Raw genomic sequence first — 17,272 nt, 5'->3', positions numbered from 1 at the left:
TCCACTGTTCCAAGGAAGCTTTTCATGCCTTTTATCCGCGATTTACTTAATTTTCTCTACAGTCCCTGCTCAATTTATTAGACTCACCTTAGAAAAAGCAGTTTTTTTTAATTTTAAGCACCTTAAAAGTATCTTCACAGTGATACGGAACTGCTAATTGGGTTAAATAATAATTATATAATAATTGTGATACATAATTTAAGTTAAAAATGGTAAAAAAATTTTTGAATTCCTGAAAACTTGACATATTGTAATAGAATGTGCTAAAAATGCACAAGGACATTTTTCAACTTTAGTTTTTTAGTTAAATTAGTGATTGGTGTTCAGTTTTCGTAAAATTTCAGTGGTAATAGTAATAAGTGGTAATAGTGATGAGTGCTAATATTGTTCTATATTAATGTTTATTTTAATTTGTTTAATTTATTTTAAGATATTAATACAAATATGTTAATTTTTAAAGACGAATATCTCGGATTGAAATTTTTTCATATGAGTGATTGTAAAAATCTGTCTGTAAGCAAATCTCTTCTGTTACATTAGAAAATACCACATGTATCAAAGATAAATAGCAAAAAAATATGGCATATCTTTATCGTCAGTTCGAAAGGTTGAGCTAAAAAATTAAAGAGACACATCCTGTTACATCGCACATCGGTTTGGAGGGGTCGGTATGGCCGAAATATTTCAGTCACCCCCAGAGGGCAACTAATTTTAAAGAATTTGGCTGTAAAACACAGAAGAGTCACCCATAGCGATATAACCAATAAATTGGAAGAATCAGAGTGTTCAGTATCGGAGTCCACTGTACGCCGAAATTTGTACAGTATGGGATTCAAATGTCATAAGCCAGTTAAGGAACCAAAACCATCACCACAAATGTCAAAGAAACGCTTTGTTTCGGTCAATTTGCACAAAAATTATATGACAATAGAGTCTTTATGCAAATTGGCCCAAACTAAGCGTTTTTTGAGCATTCGTGGTGCTAGTTGGTTATTTTCTTTGTTCCTCAACTGGCCTATGAGATTTGAATCCCATACTGTACAAATTTCAGCTTACAGTGGACTCCGATACTGAACACTCTGATTCTTCCAATTTATTCCGTATATCGCAATGGGTGACTCTTCTGTGTTTTACAGCCAAATTCTTTGCCCTCTGGGGGTGACTGAAATCTTTCTACCGTACCGACCCCTTAAAACCGATGTAACAGGATGTTTCTATTTTAGTTTTTGACTCAACCTTCGAACTGACGATAAAGATATGCCATATTTTTTTGCTATTTCTCTTTCATACACGTAATATTTTCTAAAAGGGCAGTAACAGAAGAGAGCAGAAAAGATTTGCTCAACAAAAAGATCTTTACAATCACCCATTTGAAAAAATTCCAAACGAAGACATTCGTTTTTTAGAAATTAACATATTTTTATTAAGAGGAAACAGTAGCGATCAACAGGTAGCGAAAACGCGTTCCAAGATTGCGGCTGTAATTTTGAATATTTTTCGAGATATTTGGCACACGTATTCGTAATATAATAAAGAATTGCGGTACAGAGCCCAATTTCAGAAATAATAATAATAATAATAATATTTATTTCGAAAATTGTACATACATATATACAGAGACACATACATATACGCAGAGCGAAATATTCGTCAACATAAAAAACAAAATTAAAATTACAGAAATCCTGTTAAATATTAGAATTCATAAAATCTATTACCTGATATGGTTCAATCTGCAATAGTAATTTACACACAGCTTTTTTATTATTGTGTTATTTTTCTAATGTCGTGGGGCAATTTATTAAATAATCTCATGCAAGAATATTTGGCACCCTTCTCTGTCACAGTTAATCTGTGAATAGGATAAATATACTTAATCTCCCTATTGTTGTAACAATGTGTATGTTATGTAACAATATGTTAGTATGTGAAAATTACTCTATAACTAAATAAAATATTGAAAAAAGGAGCCTGTACCGCCATTAAGAAGAACAAAAAAATACACTTTCTTCAAATAAACTTTTTTATCCGATGCCTAGATTTTGTGTCATTTTGGAACTACTAATGAAATAAAAAATTTTAGTAGTTCCAAAATGACACAAAATCTAGGCATCGGATAAAAAAGTTTATTTGAAGAAAGTGTATTTTTTTGTTCTTCTTAATGGCGGTACAGGCTCGTTTTTTTAATATTGTATTTAATTACAGAGTAATTTCCACATATTAATATATTTTTCAAATTGGGCTCTGTACCGCCATTCTTTATTATATTACGAATACGTGTGCCAAATATCTCGAAAAAATATTCAAAATTACAGATGCTATCTTGGAACGCGTTTTTGCTACCTGTTGATCGCTACTGTATCACCTTAATATGTTAAAATAAATTAAACAAATTAAAAACTAACATTAATAAAGACTAATATTAACACTTACTACTGCAAATTTTACGAAAATTTGAATATCAACCACTAATTTAATTAAAAAAGTAAAGTTAAAGAGTCGAGTCATTGCACCCTTTTAGCCCATTCTATTGCCATCTGCCAAGTTTTCACAATTCAATCAAAAAGTCTCACCATCTTTAACTTAATTATGTAGCACGATTATCAGGTAATTGTTATTTAACCCATTCAGCAGTACCGTATGACTTTAAACATACTTTTAAGGGGTTTCAAAGAAAAAAAAAACTGATATTTCTAGGGTGAGTCTAATAAATTGAGCAGGGACTGTATGTGCTCTGCTACATTTGTGCGTGATGACGGATCTGCAAAACCATTTGCTTCATATAGACTTGAGAATGGCGTCGGTTTAATGCATCTTGTTACTATCCTGCTATCTAATTTAGTGCAGTATCAACTTGTTTGATATGGGCATATCTGTTCCAACCGGGCACGTATATTAAGCAGTTGAAAAACACAGTGTCTGTGTCGTTATTCTTAAGAGGCCAGGACATGCACTTCATTTATTTCCCGTTAGCTTTCTGAGTATGGTGTTCCTATAGGAGAGGTACCGCCGAAAAATCTCTTAATTTACTAAAGCTAGTTTTTTCACAGTTGATTACTGTGATTGTGTACAGAAACATACTGCGGTCGATCAAGGGAAACGTAGAACAGGGGTTACTGATAGGTTATCAAAGTTGCTTTTCTACGAAGGTAATGCAATCCAATTTACTAAGGCTGAAAATCAGTACACACATCCTAAATTGAATATAAATAAAAGTTATTATAGTCGGTCAGCTGTATGACGGGACAGATCCGGTCGGTCGGCCCCAGTGAATGTACAAGGTTATTCACTATATTTTGGCCCACCTGTAAACTGCTTTATTTACAGAATTAGAAAAAAATGTAAGATTCAAAAGTTATTCGATTTTTAAATTATGATTTTTTGACATATTTATCGTACTACTGACGTCATCCATTTGGGCGTGAAGACATAATTGACTATTTTTTTAAATGGGAATAAGGGTCGAGTGTTAGCTCATTTGAAAGGTTATTCAATTCCCTATTCAGTAATATAAACATTAACATGATTAATTATACACGGTGTCCAAAATTTTTTTTTAAATTAAATTAATTGACACAAAAAGAAGAATGTATGTAATTTATTTAATTTAAAAAACATTTCACTGCTGTTAGAAAACAGAAATAAAAGTTTATTCCACAAATAAACATTGATTTTTGCTTAAATTAAATGTTCGAACTGTCAAGAGGCAAATGGGTGGCAGCTTGAACATTGAATTTAAGTGAAAAGTAATGTTTATTTGTTCAATAAATATTTATTTCTGTTTTCTGACAGCAGTAGAATGTATTTTGAATTAAATAAATTACATATATTATTCTTTATGTGCAAATTTGTGATTGTGCCAATATTAAATTTTTTTTGAACACCCTGTATAATTAATCATGTTAATGTTTATGTTACTAAACAGGGAATTGAATAACCTTTCAAATGAGCTAGCACTCGACCCCTATTCCTATTTAAAGAAATAGTCGATTACGTCATCATCCCCAAATGGATGACGTCAGTAGTACGATATATATGTCAAAGGATCATAATTTAAAAATCGAATACCTTTTGTATTTTACATTTTTTTTTAATTCTGTAAATACAGCAGTTTACAGGGGGTCACAATATAGTGAATAACTCTGTACTTTCACTGGGGCCGACCGACCGGCTCTGTCCCGTCATACAGCTGACCGACTATAATAACTTTTATTTATATTCAATTTAGAATGTGTGTACTGATTTTCAGCCTTAGTAAATGGATTTAACTGCCTTCTTAGGAAAGCAACTTTGATACCCTCTCAGTAACCCCTGTTCTACGTTTCGCTTGACCGACCGCAGTATATTTCTCTACACAGTCATAGTAATCAACTGTGAAAAACTTTAGTAAATTCAGAGAGATTTTTCAGTGCTGCCTCTTGGACTAATAGTTGTTACTTTCCGTCTGGTTTTTATGTTGTCTTTAAGGAAGGGACTGGTCCATAGTTACTCCAGATAATAGGTTGGTCTGTGTGTTCTAATGTATTACCATTCAACGCAATATGGAGTTTTTGTTTTCCTTCATTCAAGCTTCCTTTGCACGAAGGTAGAGAGCACAGACTTGGGTTTTAGAAGGATTGGGTCTTAAGGAATTCTGTAAGTAGTACGCAGTCATTGTTTCTAAGGCCGTTTCGAGTTTTTTTCTACTTCTTCATAACGTTTTCCTTGAGCACCTACTGCGAGATCGTCAGAATAGAAGAAGTGCTTGGGTTAGTCGTTTACGTATAATATATTAAAAAGCGTTGGTGCTGAAACACTTCCCTGTGGGGCCCCGATCTTTTTGACTCTCATTTTACCTTCTGAGTTGAATTATGTAAAAAATAGAAAATTATTTGTCTTGTTAACACCATTGCATATGTTTTACAACTTACTACACAGTATTCCATTTTGTAGGAATCAACCACCACAAGGAAATGTACGCACACGCCCACCCACCCGTAAAAACACTGACTGAAGTTGTAAAGAGCATCAAACCATCAATCTTGATTGGAGCCGCAGCCATAGGTGGCGCTTTCACCTCAGAAATTTTGCGAGAAATGGCCAAAAACAACAAGCGACCTGTGATCTTCGCTCTGAGCAATCCTACGCATAAAGCAGAATGTACAGCTGAAGAATGTTACAGAGAAACAAATGTAAGTAAATATCATGTCTTTAACAGTAGGTACTTTTACTTTCTAAATTAAAAAAATCTATTTTTGTTTTTTATGTAAAAACAGTCTTAAGTATGATAGAGATACTGTCCTAAAATTTTCATCAGAAATTCGAAATAGAAACGAAGTTATAGCTGTATTTATAACGGTACCATCGGAGCTAAAACTCGTTTGTATACAACAACGCGTGCGAACCCTAACCTGTGCAGCTGCAAGTCGTCAGTTGAGTTCTAAACCTTATAAAGCAAGCACGTGCTTTATATTATTGACATTTTTATCAAAAATTATTGTTTTGAAAATCGGAAAGAATGTCTAGATCTGATTGGCGAGGAACCGCAAAGTGGGCGACGCCTGGTGGCGAAATTGAAAAGCATCAACTCAAGGAAAACATTGACTTTGCCATTAACTTGTGTACATATTTGCGGTCAGTTTATGTTGTAATTAACAATAATTTCGATTTAAAAAAAACTATTGCAGTGTTCCTCAGTATTCATTCCTATTATACTCTACGTAATGACCTAAATTAACCAATGCCAAATCACACATTTTGTTAATTTAACGTTTGTATTAAACCTAGTATTTTTTAATGTTTAAGCGACTGCAAAATTAAATAAATGAATAAAATGTAGTATATATTCTGTACATATAATGTACATTGTTATGAAAAATATCCCGACCACTTCGTAATTTCCAGAACACAATTATTATAAAATAAATTCACCTACTTAGTTTCCAAGTTTCCAGTTTTTATTTAATTAAAAATTGTTATCTGTCGGTGTAAAATAAACTGTAGTGCACCTATTAATTAAATTAAAAACAAAATTAGAAATCTTAAGATAGATTAATAATTTTTAGAACGCTGTGTGATTATCGGGGGCCAGATTTCTTTATGAAAAAAAAGGTAAAAACAAATCAGTAGTTAGCATCAAATTTTAATGAATGCATACAGATTAAACATAATTTTGAGTCGTCTTTAACTTATAAGATGTCTTAGTTGCAAAACTTATTGGTTACTTTGGCAAAACACTCCTGTAAATGATTTTAATTTAACGTTTTAGAACTGTGAATTCAAATGACAAAATGAATTGTTTTCCTAGCGTTGTCGTCCATCTTTGAAATTTTGAGCGCCCTCTGTTGGAATTTAATTTTGCGAATAGTCATTTAAAAAGTCGAAGTAAGGGAACGCATCGATAGTAAATTGTGATAGATTAAATTTTATAACAAATTCCTTATTTATAATAGTCTTCCCTGTTATACCGCTGACGTGGGGGTCCGGACAAATAATCCCCGGACAAATAATCCCGGACAAAAAATCCCGGACAAAAAATCCCCACAAATTATCCCCGAACAAAAAATCCCCGGACAAACAATCCCCGGGCAAATAAACCCCCGACAAAAAATGACCACAAAAAATCCCGGACATAATCCCCACACATTTTTTTGGACAAAATATCCCCACAAAAAATCCCGGACAAAAAATCCCAAAGAAATGTTTGCTGCCGAATAGTTCTCTAAAAGTTTTCCCGAAATTTTAACAAATTTAGAATTCCAATTCCATGCCGAAAACTCCAAATTTTACATGACAAAAAATGTGAGTTTTGTCAAAATACGTGGAAGATATGGGGAGTCAGCTAAGGCCCCGTTTTCATGACAGGCGCTTAACGCGCGTTTTGATAAGGCGCGATTATAACTACATACATTTTACTGAAGACCATTCACATGCTAACGCGCTTTTTAGGTCATTAAGACGCGCGTTGGCATGTGAACGGTCTCAAGTAAAATTTATGTATGTAGTTGTAATCGCAGAAGAAAAACCAGTGGTTTGACCAGGAGTGCGAACAAAGCTTACAGCAGAAAGCAATCAAGAGGCTGGAGCTACTAACGCGACCTACAGAAGAGAACAGGGAAGACTACAACAGAGTAAGGACTCAAACGAGAAGACTTTTGAGAAGAAAAAAGAAACAGTACCTAGAAGCACGAATACAGCAACTCGAGGAGGAACATAGAACCGGTCAGTCTAGACAGTTTTATAGGGACATAAAAACAATGACGGGCAACACGATCAACAGCCCAAGATTTATAAAAGACGATGCAGGACAATTGCTCACTGACGACGAAGAGATAAGCCGCCAATGGAGAAAGTATTTTGAGCAACTCTTAAATACAGAAAACCCCACAACGACAGGGCAACAAAGACAGTACCGGTTAGCCGAACCTGAAATACCAGGGCCCACACTAGCTGAAGTAAAGTCCTCAATTTCGTCCCTAAAAAACCATAAAGCCCCAGGCCCAGGCGGCATACAGGCGGAACTACTAAAAAAAGGGGGAGACAAACTACATCTTGAGATATATCATCTTATAAGAGAAGTCTGGGAAAGAGAAGAAATACCGAAACACTGGCATGAAAGCCATATAATACCTATTCACAAGAAGGGAGACAAACAAATATGTCGGAACTATAGAGGAATATCGTTAATTAATACAACATACAAGATTATATCCATAATACTGTTTAGAAGATTAACTCCATACGCAGAGGAAATAATAGGCGACTACCAAAGCGGATTCAGACCGGGAAGGTCGACTATAGACCAGATCTTCGTCCTACGCCAGGTGTTGGAAAAAACTGGGAATTCAACCGCGATGTACACCAAATCTTCGTGGACTTCAAACAAGCTTACGATTCTGTTAGCAGAGAAGCATTGTGGGAGACTATGGTAGAAATGGGAGTACCTGGAAAACTGGTACGATTAGCAAAGGTGAGCACGGAGAACGCTTCCGCACTGAATCAGAGTTGGCAGCAACACGTCGGAGGAATTCCTCATTGACACCGGACTTAGACAAGGAGATCCTCTCGCCCCCCTGCTGTTTAACTTCGCACTGGAACATGCAGTAAGGAAAGCTCAGCCACAACTGACAAACGGGTTTGCCGCCCAAGGATCAAAAATACTATTAGCCTTTGCGGATGACGTGGACACAATTGCACAATCCACCAGAGATGCAAAAGAAGTTTTCACCCTATTCGAGAACGGAGCCAAGGAAGTTGGTCTTAAGGTCAATGAGGACAAGACCAAGTACATGGTGGTTACGAAGAACCCAAGACCAAGGGTTAGACAAAACGTAACAATTAATGAATACAATTTTGAAGTCGTCAAAGAATTTGAGTACTTGGGAGCGATCATAACATCTGAAAATAACTATGAAATGGACGTGGCAGCCAGGATTATTGCAGGAAACAGGGCATATTACTCGTTAAGGACCCTACTTAAATCAAAAATACTCTCAAGACCAGCAAAAATAAGAGTATATAAGACAATAATTCGTCCCACAATAACGTATGGAAGCGAAACCTGGACTCTGAATCAGCGGGAAACAACAAAATTACTGGTACTTGAAAGAAAGATACTGCGGACTATCTATGGGCCTTGCAGAGAAGAGACAACAGGAGAATGGAGAAGAAGACACAATGATGAACTCCAGACAATATACGGAGATGAAAACATAGTACGCTACATTAAATCAAACAGAATACGATGGGCGGGTCACGTACTAAGATCAAGTGACGAAAGACTTCTAAACGCCACATTCTGGGAAAGGCCCGATGGAAAAAGGTCAGTTGGTCGCCCAAGAAAGAGATGGAAGGACGCAGTAGCCAGCGATCTACGCAAAATGGGAGTACAGCAATGGGAAATAGCTGCTCAGGACCGACAACAATGGAGGGAAATAGTAAACGCGGCCAAGACTCACATAGAGTTGTAGAGCCAACTGATGATGATGATGATGATGAGTTGTAATCGCGCGTTAAGCGCCTGTCATAAAAACGGGGCCTTAGCTCATTCCCCATATTTTCCACGATTTTTGAAAAAACTCACACTTTTTTGTTATGTATAATTTAAAGTTTTCAGCATGGAATTGGAATTCGAAATTTGTTAAAATTTCAGGAAAGCTTTTAGAGAACTTTTCGACAGCAAATATTTCTTGGGGATTTTTTGTACGGGATTTTTTGTGGGGATATTTTGTCCAAAAAAATTTGTGGGGATTATTTTTCCGGAATTTTTTATGCGGATTTTTTGTCCGGGGATTATATGTCCGGGGATTATTTGTCCTAGCTTCCTGACGTGGCTTTAAGATTGTGGCAGGGTAGTCTGCTATATCTAGGGCCTACGGTATACAAAGAAGATAACAGGACCGGTACTACGCTTCAACCGCCTATTATTACCTCTGGTTTTACTCAAGGTACTCATTTTTGTTCAGGCTGAGTTGGGGCTGGGGCCTATAGACATTTTAAAAATGTCTAGATGTTTCGAACCCCGGCCTACCTGCGTAGAAGTCAGGCATCCTACCGCCTGAGCTACCCGGGCCCTACAAATTATTCCTTATTTGCTTTTCAAAAATGTTAATTCTTTTCGATTAAAACTTTAATTCTCTGATATAGTCTAGTCGCAACATAGGGGGTCCCGTGGGCACTTTTAACTCGCTGCGATTTGATGGTGGTATTATAGGTTTTTTGGGTCGCTGAATCCAATGGAAGTGGTCTGGAAGCCCAAATGTGGTGCGTTTAATTGGTATTAACAAATTATGGTAAAATTAGGTGTTTTTCAGGAATTATTAGAAGCCCTCTAAATAAATTGGTAGTGTTAAGGTCTTCTCTGGTGTATTTTTGGTCGCTGAATCGAATGCGACTAGCCGCGATTACTCAAAATATGTTCTTGTTTTGTTAATAACAAAATAATTGTTTATTCACCGAAAAGCTCGAAATGCGCTATCTACAGCAAGTTTGTAGTCTTTTCATAGTATTTTTATACGCTAAATCGATTGCCACTAGTCGTGATAGCTTAAACCACGTTCCGACTTTGTTATTAATAAGTTATTGCAAAAATAACGGTTTATAGTACGTTCACTCACGGTTTTTGCTCTAAATTTTAAAAAACCACTTGGATTAACATGAGATTTGGTTATATACGTAGCTAACATGTCAAACAAAGCAAGTGATATCGGGGGTGAAAGAAGAAATCTGATTAGTTCTAAGCAACTTTTGTTCCATACAGTATTTTCACTATTTTTATTTGTTTTTTTTTGAAAAATGAACATATTCACTCTAACTCGAAAAGTATTGACTTAGTGAAAAAACTGTATAGAACAAAAGTTGCTTAGAATTAATCAGTTTATCCAATTCCGGACTTATTTTAAAGGTTTCTTTTTCACCCTCATAAAGGGGTGAAATTCACCCCCAATGTAAAAGCACACATCGGCACAATATCACTTGTTTGGTTTGACATGTTAGCTACGTGCCTACCAAATTTCATGTCGTTCCAAGTGGTTTTTTAAAATTTAGAGCAAAAACCGTGAGTGAACGTACTATAAACCGTAATTTTTGCAATAATTTATTAATAACAAAGTCGGAACGTGGTTTAAGCTATCACGACTAGTGACAATCGATTTAGCGCATAAGAATACTATTAAAAAGACTACAAACTTGCTGTAGATAACGCATTTCGAGCTTTTCGGTGAATAAACAATTATTTTTTTTATTAACAAAACAAGAACATATTTTGAGTAATCGCGGCTAGTCGCATTCGATTCAGCGACCAAAAATACACCAGAGAAGACCTTAACACTATCAATTTATTTACAGGGCTTCTAATAATTCCTGAAAAACACCTAATTTTACCATAATTTGTTAATACCAATTAAACGCACCACATTTGGGCTTCCAGACCACTTTCATTGGATTCAGCGACCCAAAAAACCTATAATACCACCATCAAATCGCGGCGAGCTAAAAGTGCCCACGGGACCCCCTATGTTGCGACTAGACTAATACTGCCATAAATAATATTTGCTCATGAACTCTAGATGGTTTCATAGCTAGAGTAATTTTTGACAATGAATCCTTGTTGAAAATGTTGATTTTTGAAGAACAAATCTTATAAAAATACCTATTTAGACTCCAAATTTATGAAGATATTTTTCAAAAAAGTACTTTCGTTTTCCAGTATACAAGTAAAAACTGTTTTAAAAATTATTATACATACTTAGGCACACTGAATATTTCGATCCATAAAGGTTTATAAAAGTTAATATTGTCAATATTTAATGTGTTTTCAGGGTACTGCCATCTTTGCCAGCGGCAGTCCATTCGATCCAGTAACTTTAAATGGAAAGACGTTTTACCCAGGACAAGGTAACAACTCATACATATTCCCCGGAGTAGGATTGGCCACAGTTACTGCTGGTATCCAAAAAATCAGCGAAGAACACTTCTTGGTTGCAGCAGAGGTAAGCCTAATTGATTTCTCGTCTAATTTTCAAGGTTTTTACCACCACTAATTAGAATTAGCAAGTAAATTACTACTATGCATGCTCACTTTTTATTTTATTCGATATATTTAAGTCTTTTAAGATTTTTGAATCTTATTTGTTGATAATACGAGGGATGGTCAAGAAGTTCTAACTCATGATTAAAAACTTTTTTTATAAATATTCTAAACCGCTTCACACTGTTTCTTTAAAATAAATATTCCCGTCAGCAACATATCGTCGGCTTACTGCCAAAACCAACTAACTCCATTAAAGTTTTGAGAAATCTACCTTTTAAACTTTAATTTGAAATGAAAAATCATCTGAATTTAAATAATGATTTAATAATTGAAAAATATGAGAAACATATTTTTCAGTTATTTGATAATTTTTTAAATTCAGGCGATTTTCAATTTCAAATTAAACTTTGAAAGGTAGATTTCTCAAAACTTTAAAAAGTGGAGTTAGTTGGTTTTGGCAGGAAGCCGGCGATATATTCTTCTTCCAATATTATTAGCATCGCTAGAAGTATTTTTCCACTGTGAGAAGTGTTTTTATAGAATATTGCTGAATTCCTCTAGCTATTTTCTTTTGTCAAACATGGATTTTTTCAAATATCTGTTGCATTTGGGAAACAATAAAAATGCGGGAGGGGTTAGATCTGATGGGAGCGGAGGTTGAAGAAAGACGCTTATGCGATTTTTATACGTAATTGCTAACATGCTACGTAGAAGCGTTGTCATGCTGCAGGGCCCAGGCTCCACTTCGCTACAACTCAGATCTTTTTTTTCACACAGCATCTCAAAAACTTCTCGGCGTGTGAAGGCAATGAAATTGACTTCATTTTTCTTCGTTAGATGTCGCAAGCTGCATACTTTGGTATATTATTTTACTATAATTGCCAACTAGCTATAGTTTGTTTTTAAACCAAGACGCCAAGAGGAGTGATTCAAATTTTCCGCGCTGAAATGCTTTTTTGTAATTGGTCCAACGGCAGGCAAGTTTACAAAACTGTTATAAAATTTTGAAACTAATGACATTTATCAAGTTTTGACACTTTTGACATATCATAGGTTAATTCAGTTATATCGGCAATTTTTGTGTTTTCTGTGTTAATTGTTTAATTTTTAGATTTTTAGTCTGATTTGATATAAAAAGCAGTTGTTTTTAGAACTTTTCAGTGACGTATTAATATAATATAATAGTTATGGATTACCGTTGAGGGCCGACATGTTCAACGAAAAAAGAAGATGTATTTGGTTATTTTTCTAGTGACTTTCTTAGGTGTGAATCTGTTTTTTTAGTTTACTCCTCCTGGTTAACAAATAAACCATAGTACGTTCCAATCCAGTTTAGTCTTCTCGCCAGTTTCCAATTTAGTGTGTATATTTATTTTGCCAGTGGAAATACTTTTGTACTTTTGTGGGTATCTGATAGATTCTTGACCTCATTGAGACGATTAAGCCGGCAAATTCACGTCTATCATCTATTCTCTAGTAATGAAACTTTTTCAGAAGTTTTTATCACCATCTATGTTTTTAAGAATTCCCCGACAAACCAGAATTTAGTGTTATTTTTTTCCTGACTATTTTGCCTATATACTACAACTTCTAACCCTCATTTGGTTTTATCATTAATTTATCTATTTTAATATTTTAAAAACTATGTATTTCAGGCACTCGCCAATTTGGTAACGGAAGACAACCTTGAAAATGGAAGGATATACCCACCACTAGAGAGCATCGTTGCCTGTTCACTAAGAATCGCAACACGACTTCTAGAGTACGCTTACGAAGAAGGTAAGACTTAGGTGATATACATTGTAGTTTGTAGTTTAATTTTAATAAGTTAATATTAGGCCCGGTCTTTGCACCTACGAATAACTAGTTATCAGGAAGTTTATCTGGCAGGTTACATGTAAATCTGTCAAATAAACTTCCCGATAACTAGTTATTCAGAGGTGAAAAGACCGGGCCTTAATAAACTAGTTGTACAACGAAAATAAAGCTTGAAAAGCGAAACAGATACAATGGAGTAAAACACCAAAAGGGACCTTTGTACCAAGTTTTAAAACACTATAACACGTCAAGAACAAGAACGAGCACTTTTCAAAACACTTCTTCTTCTTGCAGTACCGTCTCCTATCGGAGGTTGGCTACCATCACAGCAATCCTAACTTTGTTGGCTACAACTCTGAACAACTGTATTGAACTGCACACATACCACTCCCTCAAATTTCGCAACCAGGAAATCCTCCTACGTCACACATTTCTCTTTCCCGAGATTTTTCCTTGCATTATGAGTCTTAACAGAGAGTACTTTTCTCCTCTCATTATGTGGCCTAGATATTCCAGTTTTTTCGTTTATATGGTTTTTAAGACTACTCATTCCTTCCCCATCTTCAGCAAAACATCTTGATTTGTTACTCTTTCTGTCCATGGTATTTTCCACATTCTCCTGTAACACCACATCTCGAATGCCTTAATGTTTTTGATGTTTATCTTTTTCAGTGTCCAAGCTTCCATGCCGTACAGCAGAACGGAGAAAACATAGCACCTTAACATTCTTGTTCTAAGTTTATATTTATGTCCCGGCTGCATAGGAACTTTTTCATTTTGACAAACGATTGTCTCGCTATCTCTATTCGCCTCTTGATTTCTCTTGTCTGGTCATTAGTATCAGTGAAGTAAACCCCTAAATATTTGTAGGACGTAACTCTTTCAACTGGCTGATTATTTATGGTTAAATTCACATTGGTATATAGCTTCTTCGTTACAATCATGAATTTAGTATTTTTGATGTTCAGTTTTAGACCATACTTATTGGTATAAGTGTTTATGTTTTCCATCAAATACTGTAAATTTGCTAGGTTATCTGTTACTATTAGCGTGTCGTCAGCGTATCGTATATTTTTAATTAACTCTCGTTAATGTTCATACCAATGTTTTGCTCTAGGAGTGCTTCCTGACATATTGTTTCGCTATATATATATATATATATATATATATATATATATATATATATATATATATATATATATAGCACACAACCCTGACGCACACGACGAATCTCAATTTCTTCGGTTAACTCATTATCAACCTTGATTTTTGCTGTTTGTCCCCAGTACAACCTGGATATGATGCTAATGTCGCGACTGTCGATGTTTTTGCTTCTTAGGATTTCATACAGCTTTTGGTGTCTGACTTTATCGAAGGCCTTTTCAAAATCTATGAAACCCACGTAGAGGTCTTGGTTCAAAACACTAGATCATGTCAAGGAAAGGAAATAGCATCAGGATATGAGAAGAAAAAGAAGTCATATTGATCCTAAATTCAATAGAATTTTAACAAGAAGAGTTTGTGTACTAAGCTTCGTAACTATAGGATTAGATGAGTAGATGTGCAGAAGAACAAGAAGAGGAAAAAAGTAATTGCGCTAATTTTGCTATAAAATCTGGTGTCACACGAGGCAGTGTTCATGGACCAATAATATACCTGCTATACACAGCAGATCTATTCTCCAATAGAAACCATCACTGGTACATTTGCAGATGATGCTGTCATCCTTGCTGCCGACATGAATTGCAAATGAATGAAGCAAAATCAGTCCAAGTGGGTTTTACCTTAAGAAGAGACCAGTTTCACTTAACAATATCCAAGTTTATTAATCCTCTAGCACCAAATACCTAGGAATACATCTTGACTCAAAACTCAATTGCTAGTCAGTAGGAAATTGAAAATTACTATAGAAAATAAAATCATTGTCTACAAAGCTGTCATAAAACCTATCTTGACGTATGGAATCCAACTCTGGGGATGTGTAATTAAGTCAAGAATAACCATAATTCAAAGAAGCCAATCGAAAATAATGCGAACGATAACTGATGCACTCTGGTATGTGTCAAACCTAACGCTTCATCAAGACCTAATAATCTCGTTCATACAGGATGTGATCACTAAATATAGCACGAAGCACCACGAAGGACTGGAATCACGCAGTAACCCCCTACTTCAACCTCTAACAGAACATCATGTCAATAGAAGACTCAAAATGATCTGCCCAGCTGACCTGAGAAACGGTTGAAGTGGTCTTGTCACTGGAGGAGACCTCACCAAGACAATAGCCCTTTGCTCCGCAGCCAGAAAATTAGCTTATAGAACCTTATTTGTGTTTTGAGTGCTAAACAGTGTGACTTAATTAAAAAAAAAAAGAATGTATGTGTACTTTGTACGCACGTAAGAAGTTATACTTCTATTATATGATTTCAACGAAATCAATATACTTTAACAGTTTATTTATGTTTAATTTAAATATTAAAACTAATTTTAATGCTTACTACTTTCCAAAAAAATTTTATTAAAACAATACCAAAAATTAAAAAAATAAAACAATAAAACACACACAAACACATTGAAAAATGCCACAAAGAAATGATTTCTGAACAATAATTGTTGCCAAAAATTTTAACTAAATACGTATTTTCTGAAAAAAATTATATAATAATATACTTACAACCATAGAATGTATAAAAAAATAAAAAAAAAATAGTAACTTGCATTGGGGATCGATCCCGCTTCCCGTCGATCCCGTTGATCGAAAATAAAAGTGCTTTCCCATTGCGTTACCTTCGCGTATCTGTCATGTGGAAATATACACCAACTGAACGTTTACACCAGGGGTGGTCAAATACTTTTAAGCCCGGGCCAAAATGAAATTTAAAAAATGTCTCCCGGGCCGGAGGACTAAGAAATTTTTTGACAAAAATACTATAGGTATAATTTTTAAGCATTTGGACAAAGAAATTTGACTTTTCGTAATAAATAATAGTAATAATAAATTGCTTGCAGGATTTTTCAACGGGGCCGGATAAAGCAAGCAAAAGGGCCGGATTCGGCCCGCGGCTTTTGCCCACCCCTGGTTTACACCATAAACTTTTGACAGTTGTTTATTACTTATACGAATTTAATCTAATTAGTTTGATTTTTGTGGAATTAAAGGAATGTTTTGTGGAATAACAATATATTAGGTGAATATTGGTAGAAATTTTGATGGTAATCAAATTATGTAAATCAAAGCATTACATACTATTTTGGTAGGTTCATTTTAAATTTTTGAAATAGGTAGGTACCTATGTAATTTTTTGTTAGGATACTGAAACATGTACAATTATTACGTACCTGTCGCTTTTAAAAACTATTTAAGAAGTCACTACAATTATAAACTTGTTTTTTCTCTGCCATCACAACAATAAAAACTAATATACACAACATTTGTTTATCCATAATCTCCATATTAAACAATTATTGACAGATGACTTTAACACCCAATCAGATCCCGTATAATGTTTGAGCGACTAATAGCATACTGTCGCTGTGCGCATGCGCCCGGGAAAATAAAAATTCACCCCCGTGTCTAAAGAAGTATAACATCAAAAAACAGTTTCTTTTTTATGTTAATTCCATGACACATTCTTTTATATATTTTAAGATGTACCCTAATAGTAACACTAAATGGTTTGTTTTTTATTTTTTTTAGGCAATGCAACGGTACTTCCCGAACCAAAAGACAAAGAAGCTTTCATCAAAGCTCAGATGTACAATACGGACTACCAACCTGCTTTACCTGCAGTTTATGCATTCCCAAAACTCTAATAAATTACTAAGTAATAAATAAAATAAATAATTTATGTTATATTGTTGTTATAATCCATGTTTAATGTATAAGTAGATATTCCGGAAATACAGTATTTAGATTTTCCAATTTATTGTTTCTCTTTGTATACC

At 34.8% G+C, this 17,272-nt stretch overlaps 1 protein-coding gene across 10 annotated transcripts in view; it reads left to right on the top strand.

The window, feature by feature from the left end:
* The window catches only part of LOC114331404 (NADP-dependent malic enzyme), a 178,749-nt gene extending 161,500 nt beyond the window's left edge, over positions 1–17,249 (top strand). For all 10 annotated transcript variants that reach the window (XM_050660947.1, XM_028280984.2, XM_050660948.1 and 7 more), the window contains 4 exons: positions 4,933–5,171; positions 11,298–11,468; positions 13,165–13,288; positions 17,025–17,249. In XM_050660947.1, the coding sequence (XP_050516904.1) occupies positions 4,933–5,171; positions 11,298–11,468; positions 13,165–13,288; positions 17,025–17,140 (650 nt within the window). In that variant the 3' untranslated portion in view covers positions 17,141–17,249. The remainder of the gene's footprint in view (positions 1–4,932; positions 5,172–11,297; positions 11,469–13,164; positions 13,289–17,024) is intronic.
* Positions 17,250–17,272: the final 23 nt, after the last annotated feature.

This window comes from Diabrotica virgifera, chromosome 9 (genome assembly GCF_917563875.1).
Source record: "Diabrotica virgifera virgifera chromosome 9, PGI_DIABVI_V3a".
Taxonomy (NCBI): domain Eukaryota; kingdom Metazoa; phylum Arthropoda; class Insecta; order Coleoptera; family Chrysomelidae; genus Diabrotica; species Diabrotica virgifera.
Note: the sequence above shows the minus strand (reverse complement) of the source record. Positions and strands in the feature narration are given on the sequence as shown.